General features: G+C 37.7%; 1 protein-coding gene and 1 long non-coding RNA gene across 5 annotated transcripts; one reads left to right on the forward strand and one right to left on the reverse strand.

Annotated features, from left to right (window-relative positions):
* Window positions 1–597: 597 nt before the first annotated feature.
* Window positions 598–3,042, reverse strand: LOC129571818 (uncharacterized). 2 transcript variants are annotated; one of them, XR_008688346.1, is made up of 4 exons: window positions 1,999–3,042; window positions 1,721–1,915; window positions 1,343–1,559; window positions 598–1,228 (listed from the first exon to the last, which is right to left on the reverse strand). XR_008688346.1 is itself a non-coding variant. In XM_055451672.1 (2 exons), exons 1-2 carry the CDS (start codon window positions 1,445–1,447, stop codon window positions 794–796), a joined length of 540 nt encoding a protein of 179 aa, XP_055307647.1. In that variant the 5' UTR covers window positions 1,448–1,462. The 2 variants fall into 2 exon arrangements, 1 of the variants encoding a protein (XP_055307647.1); XM_055451672.1 differs by lacking the exons at window positions 1,721–1,915; window positions 1,999–3,042 and having other exon boundaries at window positions 794–1,228; window positions 1,343–1,462.
* Window positions 1,560–5,215, forward strand: LOC129571819 (uncharacterized). Of its 3 annotated transcripts, XR_008688349.1 has the most exons (7): window positions 1,560–2,987; window positions 3,047–3,254; window positions 3,313–3,396; window positions 3,474–3,631; window positions 3,706–4,434; window positions 4,567–4,691; window positions 4,806–5,215. It is a non-coding gene; the product is annotated as an uncharacterized LOC129571819 (long non-coding RNA). The 3 variants fall into 3 exon arrangements; XR_008688348.1 differs by having other exon boundaries at window positions 4,567–5,215; XR_008688347.1 differs by having other exon boundaries at window positions 1,560–3,254; window positions 4,567–5,215.
* The last annotated feature ends 5,548 nt before the right edge of the window (window positions 5,216–10,763 follow it).

Raw genomic sequence — 10,763 nt, forward strand, 5'->3', positions numbered from 1 at the left:
CTAGCTAAAAAAACCATTTATAAACACATTGACTGACATAGATTTCATTTTACGTAGTGCAAATAGTAAAAATTGCTTTTGGACGGATTCAACACGAGCAATCTTTTCAGCGGTGTATGGGCTCCAAATCTGTGAGCCATATTCGATAATCGGTAATACAAATGAGAAAAATAATTTCTTAATTGTCCACGGGTCCTCGAACTCTCTCCCAAAATTTTTGATCCATGCTAATCTTGACTTTGCTTTGGCGGTAATGAATTCAATGTGTGCGTTGAAATTCATGTTTACATCCAAAATGACTCCCAGATCCTTCATCACTTCGACACGGTCAATTTTTTCATTGTCAATCGTGTATTCAAAATTATATTTTAATTATTATTTTATACTTTGTTTCATTGAGAGCCTTTTCGCAGCCATTTTCAGCGCTCAAGCACTATTCCTTTAAATTGAAAATTTTCAATGTTCTTAAATCGGAGGCGAGAGTGCTTTTTCATAAATATTTCTTCTCAGTTTGAAATTCAAGGGCGCCGAATGGAAGCAATTTTTTATTTTAAAAAAGAAAATTTATCATTTCAAAATAAAGAATTGCTTTATTAATTCCCTTTGGCGCCCTTGAATTCTGAACTGAGAAGAAATATGTATAAAAAAGAGCGTTCGAGCGCTTTCGGCAATTTTACGCCTCATTTAAAAACATCGAAAATTTTCAGTTTAAGGGAAAAGCGCTCTCGCGCTTATTTCCAGTAAATTCGACAATTTAAAAATATCAAGCGCCTCCCGAGCGCCTTCGGTGCTCCTACGCCCTGGTTCTTTGAACCCCTTGAACCCCCGCTAGGAATGGCTCTGGTGCCAGTGGTGGTTGTAGTTGTTCTATTGAATGTGGTGTCTCTCTAATTCGTTCCCGGCTCGTTTCAATCATTGTATCTCGTCGGCTTGTTAGCAGCATCGCTTTGGGTGCTGGTGCATTGTGATTTGCCAAGGATGTTGTACTTTTGCGTCGACGAATATTTGCCGTGCTTGGCTTTGGCATTGGCATTTGTACGTTTTCCACTTTCGGCGTTTGTGTTGGGGGGATTTTTAAGGCCGGCTGCTCCGTTGGAGCGCAATGTTTATTTGATTCACGTTGCTTTCTTGTCGCTGAAGAACTCAATTCCACACGATTTGCATCGGCTTTGGCCGGCACCGCAGCTACACTCGCTTTCTCCGGTTTACTCTTTGCTTTCGGATGGTTCTGAAAATATGCGAAAATAGATGACGTTTCAAATTTCATGGAATTTTTTTTCGCTTTTTCCAACAATAAAATCACTCAGACTTTCTGAATTGTCAAGAAATAGAGGATATTTACGCTGCTTGGATCAGTATCGACGATTTTATCCGCAACATTTGCATCGTTGTCCACCTGAAACACACTATCTCTCGAAGTGTCGGACGGTTGTTTCGCCCAATTCATTGGCTTTATCAGCGACCGAAGCAAAGCCGTTTGTGATGGTTTACGATTTATTATCAAGAAACCTCGACTGCCTTCTTTGTTTCATTCAATTCCACTATTTGGTCCAGAAATCCTGAAAAGAGATACATACAATCTGGATTTTACTAAACCATTTTCGCAATTCAATGGATGAGTTGCAAGCTGAAGCTTGAATAATTGTTGTTGTGATGAGTTGATGAGCTGCGAATGCCCAACGCTACCACAATATAAGATGAATCAACTTGTGACAACTACCGCAACATCAATTAATGTACATTTTTGCTATCGTCGATAGAGATTCATCGTTCACAACTCGTCTAACTTTTGCCTTGTGCCGGGCATCAGTTGTATGAAATGCTTCCCGCAGATCTTTTAAAATTCTCAATTTTACGGCATTCAATGTTCCCTGCGCTCGAAATGCACCCACCACATTCGAATACGACTCCAATTCTGCAATGAAACACAGCAACAATTTCAATTCCAATGTTATCCATATACCCAATGTGTCGACTCGTTTTCGACATTTTACTTACCCAAACGCCTAAGCGCACCTGGACGCGTTAATTCCAATAGTTTGGGCCACATTCTATTTGAGGCTTAGAGATGACCTCATGTATTGTGTCCACAGCTGTTTGCTAAATTAATTGCGAGCACCACGTTTAAACTTGAATCAAACCACTGAACTATTTATTTATTTTCTATCGTGAACTGAATATTGATCATGCACAATCAATTTCAACAATTAAACTCTGTAGCTAATTTAAAAATGCCATTTAAATCGTTGTTTGCATATTGGAAATGCTCAGGTTTTCTTTGCATTTGAATCAATCCGTTTTATATGAATAAATTGATTGCATTCAGCTTGAGATGTTGAATGAAAGATACCGAAAAAAGGGTTGATTGACGAATATTGTTTCTTTCACATTCAGTTAATTTGAAATGTTTCAATTTAGAATTCGTTGACAGATTGAACCGTGCATTGACTAATGTCATGCATTGCGACGGCGTCTCATATTCATTCGATAGACATTTAACCATCCACTGAACGAACAATGATTTTATTTTGTCAATTATGGAAAACCAGGAGTAATTTGATTGCATGAACTGTAAAATATTAGAAAAAAATATTCAGATTTCTTTCGGAATTCGCCGATTTCCGAATATACCATATTTATGTTGTGTTCACAACGCACCAACGCTAACAAATTTGTCTGAGTATTAATCTGGAATTTTTTTGCCTTGTTTTAAAAATGGCAAGTGATAATGAGAACATAATAAACAACACACCAAATCGTTCCAGAAACCGCAAAACGGAGACTAGTGATAGTGATGCGGGAAATTTATCTAAGAGGAGAAAAAAGCTATCATCTCCTACGGCCGTTAGTCAATATACATTTGAGAAAGTCTTAATTGAATTGTGCAAACGTTGCCGTTCATTTTGGTTAAATCCACCACAAAGTGTAGTCATCCAAAAAGTGATCAAAATTCTAGATTTGGCGATCAAGACGCTCGAAAATGCGAAGTATTTTATGGTAAACAGACCTAGGAAGCTTAATCTAATCTTGTTCTTGTTTTTATTAGGACATTGGTAAACAGCCAAAAGGAGATTATGAAAAAAAAAGATTGGAAATAAAGAAAGAAGTAAACTACCAAAGACAGCGCCGGCACGACAAGTTGAAGAGGATGAAAAACACAAGGTGAATTATGGAAAATGTTCGCTCGATGTATTGCTCGATCATCTCTTCGATTCTGCCGGTGACTTAGCATCTCAATTCCATAGACACTCATGGTGAGTAAATTGCAATAAATAAATGAACGATGGTTTCAGTTCGTTTTTTTTTCTACAGTGAAGCAGTGGTATCGGTGTTGCCGAAACTTGAATCCGATGAATTAAAATGCATCGGCTACATAGCGAGATTAAATCAAATAAAGTAAGTGAAATTTTGGTTGCTAAATTGTAATTTATCTACAATATATCTGTGTGGTGTTACTATGTTTTTGACTTCAGGGATGATTTGCCATCTTCGAATGAAACTACTGCTGGTGCTTCGAAGGAAAATCACGTGACTACCAGCGATCTACATAACTCGGTGTCCGGTAATCAATTGTCTGACCAACAAAATTCCGGAAGTAGTTTGCCAACAACGAGCTCATCCAGTTTATTCGGTGAGTTTTTTTGGCGGTATGGTTAGTTCTGGAATTGACATTAAATTTGGTGATTTTTCTTGCTTGATTTGTAGCAACACCCGAAGCAGCTATTTCAAATCAGCAAACAATGCGGTATCGCCTAGATATATCCATTAGATATTTCTGCTAGACGGCATATTTTGTTGCGTTTGAACAAACGCTTCGTTACACAGCGACGGTGTCGCGCGCGACATACATAGAACAGAGCGCATTTGAGGAGGCGTTGCAAATACAAATACATGAGCGATCAAGTCTTTGAACACATACGAACAGCGGGCACACAAATGGTAGCGTATTCAAATGCGCTCTGTTCTGTGTTTGTCACGCGCGAGACCGTCACTGTGTAACGAAGCGTTTGTTCAAACGCAACAAAATATGCCGTCTAGCAGAAATATCCAATGGATATATCTAGGCGATACCGCATTGTTTGCAAATCAGCAAGCATTAGGAGGTCAAGCCAACGATCAATGGCAACAGTTAAAGTAAAAAACCAACAGAACATGAATATGATGCCCCAACAACCATCGCAAACACATCAAAATCCATATCAGACCAATGCATATCAGGCACCTCAACCGAAATTCGTGTCAAATGTATCAGCACACACACATTCCCATTCGGTCTATCTCCCGAACGAACATTCAGATGAGAATAGAGAGCGTTCAACTTCAGAAATGACCAACCAGCTGGTCAGCTGTTATTTTCAATCATTCATTCATTCATCAACACTTCTTTTCTATTTTAATTTCGGCAACTGATCAATCAAACGTGTTTTATTCCGGGTATGTTATTCGAAATAATACCATTTTATTGGCCACAATTGTCGATAGTCGACTATTCTGTTTCATTACATATTCATTACATTCGTTTATTGTTCAAATCGACTGAATGTTTTCTTGTTATTTTCGGCACAGTCACCAAATATCAGGAACAACGTCTGATGATGCATCAGTCGATACACCTCTGATCACGGACCATGTAACCACTCATCCGCCTGAACATACAGCGCCCGTCGATGGTCAATTATCTGCAATTACTGGTTGGAATCTTGATCAGAATTTCGGCCCATTTTAATAATTAGTTCAATAAGCCATGACCGATTATATTCAAATAAAAAAAAAATTTCTCTCTAATTTTTATTACATCCGCATAGAATAACTGAATATGAAACTCATTTTGGGCAGCATTTTCATGATGATGATTCCCTTTTACTTTGGTTCATTTTACATAATTGAAAAGAACGATGAAATTCAACTGAAACTAAATGAAAATGAACGGATTTCGTAATGTGCATGCTCCATTCTGGAAAACAAACGTGAAAAACTCAATGAATTTATGCAATAAAAGAAAAGTGGTTTTAGATTTAGCGGAAATTGTTGCGTTTTTTCTTCTTTTTGTTCTCAATTTCCCTTTACATGCCGAGCAGAGAGGACGAAGAGAAGTAACTTTCAACAGTTTAACATGTAACGCATCAAAATGTGAACAAATTCAATCCATATGAACATATGGTGAATTTGATAATTACAATAGACTCTCGGAAAACGCAATTGTTCAGAAAAATCAACCGATTTTGTTTAGAGTGTGTTTTGAGCTGATGTCAGCGGCACTAACTGACGTCAGCTGCTGATATCAAATAATGTAACGTTTTTAAGGAACAAATTTCATGTTGCGCTTCTTGAAAACTTAAATTCATCTGTGTCTTATCTAGTTTAATTTGTATCTAAAAATAAAAAGAATTACATTGGTAATCCCGAACTTTTCCGTACCGTTGGCCTGCGTTGTCCATAGGTACTTTTGGTTTTTCTTGTGAATTTTCTTGAAATAAAGGCAGTGAAAATATAATAATGAAAATAAAGTGAAAAATCGGTCACTATAACTAAAATTTCGACAATTTAGTATGAGATTCCGGATTTTTTCCAAGAAAATTTCGAGAAAAATCGAGGACAAAAAATCAAATTTCTGCAGATGCGATCAACATGAAACTTTCAAAATCTTTTTTTTTCCCCAAAAAATGAAAGCTCAGAAAGTTTGAAGCCAATCAGAATCTATTAACGGGTACCTCCCATATAAAATTGTCCAAAAATCGGTAATTTTAGTCAAAATTCCAAAAAAAATTGTATGGGAGGTACTCGTAAATCGATTCCGATTGGTTTCAAACTTTCAGAATCTTATTTTTCCCCCAAAAATGAAATCCCAGAAATTGAAGTTTGAATCCAATCGGAGTCGATTCACAGGTACCTCCCATACAAAAGTGTCAATTTCTAGGGTCGATTCCGAGGTTTTTCTTAGGGCAAGTACCCCAAGATCAAATCGAAAATGGCTCATCTTCGAACTTAAACTAAGTTTTTTGAATACAAAACTTTTGGCATTTGGCATTTGGCTCTAGATTTTGATTATCTCAATTATTTTTTGAGTTATCGTGTTAACAAACACCAACGACGATGACAACGACAACGACGACGGAACACGAACGGAAGAGTGTCTCAAAAAGTGGTTTTCTACGCGTTTCATGAGTTTTTATGATGATCTAAACCAATTTTGCGAAAAAGGTTTTCGGGACCAATTCCTATAATCAATCAATTTTATTCACCGCCAAAGACTGGCTGTATTAGGTAGATAGGTACAGAATTAATTAGGTAATAGTTTTGTCGATAAATAGTGAGGCATTTAGGTTGATAATAGGTGTCAATAAATAGGTGTGGATGAATTAGTTTGGTAGAGTTAGGTACATGAATGCACATTCCAGAATGTGTTGAAATTCGATATAAAATGAAAAAGTATCAAATTCTTTGAATATAAATAAATAAATTAATTAATCTAAAGAAATGCAAATGACTATCAGATTTCAACCCCAAGAAAAACAAGAAAATATTGCCATTGTCTCTTAATATCTATATCCGATACGTCTGCGATTTGACAGCAATCGTACTATCGTCCTTGGTTATTCGCTTCTCTTCGCCTCGCTTGATGGTAGTTCAGTCCGAACTGGTTGGCCATTTGGTGCTTGGTTTTTCATCGGCGGGAATACTGTGAATCGAACATTTCATCAGCTTTTTGAAATAAATTATTTAAGAAATGACAACCTGGGATTGCACTTTCATTTTTGGGATCCCGATAAAAAGAAAGTGCTTAACAAAAATTCACAATTGTGTCCATGACCCAAAGGCTGCATCCGGAAGTTTCAGCAATTTTTGTCGGAATTTGTAATGTGGTAACGTTGGGTCGATGAACAATACTGCATAGTTGAACATTGGACACGCATTGTTGAAGGGAGATCGCGTTGAGTGGTCAGTTCGATAGAATTTGATTTTAATGAATTCTGGATTTCGAAGTGTTCTGATGCCATTGTTTAAATTCAATTGTGAGAGAAGTTTAGGTGCATTGTATCTACCAATTATGATGGAGTGCATGAACAGTATGGCTGCGTTTAATCTGCGGCGCACTAATGTGTCAAAATTCAGGTTTTCACATCTCTCAGTGTATGGACGAAGAACATAATTTCCCTCCATCCAACGACGATAATCTCCATTCAGTAACATGACTATTTGCTTTTGAGTTCGTTCGACGAGTTTCATGTGTGTAGTGTGATGAGGAGACCAAATTGTGCTAGCAAACTCTAGATTTGATCGCACTAGCGCCGAATACAAGATCTTGATGATGTCTTTCTCGAAGAAGAAGGATTGTCTTTTCACAAATTGAAGGGCAGCATTGGATTTTTTGCAAATGTATTCCAAATGTGACCCAAAATTCATCTTTTTGTCCATGATTACGCCAAGATCTCGGATCTCGTTTACACGCTCCACTGTTTGTCCGCCGATAGTATATTCATTTGTAATCGGATTTCTTATCGTATGAAAAGTAATCATTTTGCATTTGGAGCTGTGTATGGACAAGTCGTTTTCTTCGCACCACGTGAAGAAACGGTCGATTGCATCTTGAAGTCTCCGTGTATCTGCCAATGTCTTTACGATCACCGCAATCTTTTTATCGTCAGCAAAATTTGAGAAGTGGACACCGGGTATATCAAAGTCCGAGTCATTGAAGAAGACAATGAATAATAATGGGCCCAAGATGGTTCCCTGTCCTACTCCCGAGGCAACATCAAACAGATTGAATTTGTTTGAACCAATCTTGACACACTGTCGACGTGAATTTAAGTAGGAAAATAGCCACAGTATGACTGCATTTGATACTTTGAATTTTGCAAATTTCTTTATCAGTTTCACCGTGTTGACTGTATCGAATGCTTTCTTGATATCAGCATAGAAGACGTCCAACTGTGCTCCACCTTCAAAGGCTTGATGTGCCAACGTAGTCATCTCCATCAAGTTCGTTTCAATGTTCCTATTAGAGACGAACCCATGCTGCGACGTGGATATTTTCGGTGGGATGATAAGCTTCAATTGGTTGTATACTGTACGCTCGAAGACCTTGGCCAGTCCTGGTAATACACTAACACCTCTATAGTTCTCAACGTCGTTCTTTTTGCCGGATTTAAAAATTGGTGTTATTTGACCAATTTTAAAAAAATATATTCCCTTGACACGGTGTGTACGGAAAAGTAATACACTGTATATGAGTTTTTGTTGGAACATTCATATACGATTTGAAAGGCGAGCAAAACGAAAAGCAGTATCTTAAAACGAATAATTATGATAATAATTAAACCAAAAATGCACATAAACTTGAAAATATCGCCAAATTTACGTATTAGCGACTTACCCTTCAACGGTGCGAAATGGAGTGCTGACAATCTGTTGTCATCTGCAGCATTCACATTTACACCCTGTTTGATAAGTGATTGAACGCCAGGTAAGTTGCCTAAATGAATGATGGATTTCATGTGTGAGACAGACAGAATTAACGAGCTATTCCGTAGCTCACCATTTAACGAATATTCCCGCAATTGTCCCTCCAGACTGGATTCCAATGATATTGTTGGAATGATTTAAACATAGTAAACATTGAAAGAACAAAGTTGTCATTAAATACTAAAATAAAAGTTCATTCCGTACAGTGCTTTTTTTCTCTCCAGCTAGGGAAAAGAATGCGCGAAAAAAGCGTTATTAAGATTGCATCTTAATAATATGTTATTAATTGAATTAATAAAATCCAAACCTAATAATATGTTATTAATTGAGTAAATAAATCCATCTTAATAATATGTTATTATTATAGTTAATAAAATGTTATTACCGCCGAATCTTAGGATTTATTAAGATAACACCCGTTATAACGCATAACATATTATTTTTATTTATTTTTTTTATTTTTAATAAACACCGCCAAGCTCTGGCTGAATATAATGTGGGTTTTTGATTAAGGTTTGGCCGGAAAAGAGTGCAAGACTGTTACATATTTAAAATAATAAACATTTAGTAGCGATAATTTTTCATAACTATCAGTTCTCGCCTCGTTAAAAACCTGGCTCTTTTCATACATCATGCGGTATTCACAATATTAGGAACATGAAAACGAAAAAACAGTCATACAACCAAGATGGAAATGCTTGATATTAGTCTATGGCAAACGGTCCGAGATAACCTTTGGTAAACGTTTCCAAAGGAACAAAGGCTATGTGAAGCGTTTAATTACGCGTTTAATTTGAGACCCTAGGACAGCAAAAGTCGTCGCTCAATTTATACCGGTGGATAAATTGACGAGAAGTTTTACGTCTTAAAGGCAGATCCATGTTGATTGCAGAGTGCATTGAGTTGACATGGACTATGATTTGAAGCGTAACTAGAGCATTTGATGCTAATTATGAATAATTCAAAATTGATTTCAGACATAAGAATATTAAGTTGCCAACTCATGGATGGCTACAACAAAGCACAAAATCAAAATTTACAATAAATAATAAGTGTAAACATCACAGATAAGTATCATCATTTCTATACACATAAGAGATGTATGGGGAACAATTCGTCAGTCTTTTAGTATCGATTTTGCTGTGTGATTCGTGTGCGATGAGTCGAATACCACGTAGGTGGTTGGTACCTGGGGCAGCCCTACTCTTGTTTGTTTCTATCAGCAGTAACCCAAATGGCATTCGGGCAATATGCGTTGTCATTGATGAGTTTGTCCGCTTGAGATCAGGATCAGGTTTAACGGCAACATGAAAATCGAAATTTCATCATAAATGTGGGCAGTATCAAGGTGTTCTCGTGGAGAACATATACAAAAAATGAGGTTACCTGGATGAGAAGTTGACTAGGCGGCCAGGTAGTCATTTAAGTTTGCAAAGCGATCCAAAAGTGGTGTCCGCCATTCTGCGAACCGATGATGCAAAATTCTTCTTTGAGGTCGCAGCTGTGAACAGTTCCGGCACCATGTTCGCCATTTTGCACATTTGAGGAATTGGAGCTTCTCGCACCAGCTTCATGTGCTTGTCATTCACCTTGAATTGTTCGCTGTGTCTCAATGAACGCCCATCATTAAGTGAGACTTGGTCACTAACTGTTGGACAGTTAGCATTACCGTTGATGATGTCGTAGAAGAAAGTCAGTGACGCGTTGACACGTCGACGGCGAAGACTAATCATGTTCAAGTCTGACAATCGCTGCTCGTACGGTGTGATTGAGTATTGGTTATGCACGGATGGGTATTCACGACGAGCGTACATAGTGAATTGGCGTTGCACGGATTCAATTTTGTCGCTGTGAATTTTGTGGAATGGAAGCCATACCATGGCGCAGTAATCGAGGTGCGATTGAACTAATGCAAAATACAGCGACTTTAGTGTGGTGACGTCGGTGATATCATGGCAGAAGCGTTTGACAAAGCCAAGCGCAGCCGTTGCCTTCGAAGTGACCATGTCAATGTGTTTGGCAAATGATAGTTTTCTGTCAATTAGAACACCCAAGTCCTTGTGTTCAGTCACTTTGTCGAAGGCATGGTCACCATAGGTGTAGTTTGTATGGAAATGCTGACGTTTCTTGTATATAGATAGCACTGCACATTTATTGAGGTTAAGGTGCAGCCGATTCACGTCACACCAATGCTTAAGTTTGTCAATGGCTTGTTGCAGTATCTCCGAATCTTGCTGAGATTTGATGATTTTGGCAATTTTGATATCGTCAGCAAACAGTAATATCATGATGTTCGGGGG

Source organism: Sitodiplosis mosellana, unplaced genomic scaffold (assembly GCF_009176505.1).
Source record: "Sitodiplosis mosellana isolate CC-2019 unplaced genomic scaffold, AAFC_SMos_1.0 Smas_scaffold_3462, whole genome shotgun sequence".
Taxonomy (NCBI): domain Eukaryota; kingdom Metazoa; phylum Arthropoda; class Insecta; order Diptera; family Cecidomyiidae; genus Sitodiplosis; species Sitodiplosis mosellana.

Coding starts and splice junctions, on each gene's coding strand:
- LOC129571818 (XM_055451672.1), bottom strand. CDS start 1,447: ATGAATTGGGCGAAACAACCGTCCGACACTTCGAGAGATAGTGTGTTT. Junction 1,229..1,342: donor TCGATACTGATCCAAGCAGC/GTAAATATCCTC, acceptor GCATATTTTCAG/AACCATCCGAAAGCAAAGAG.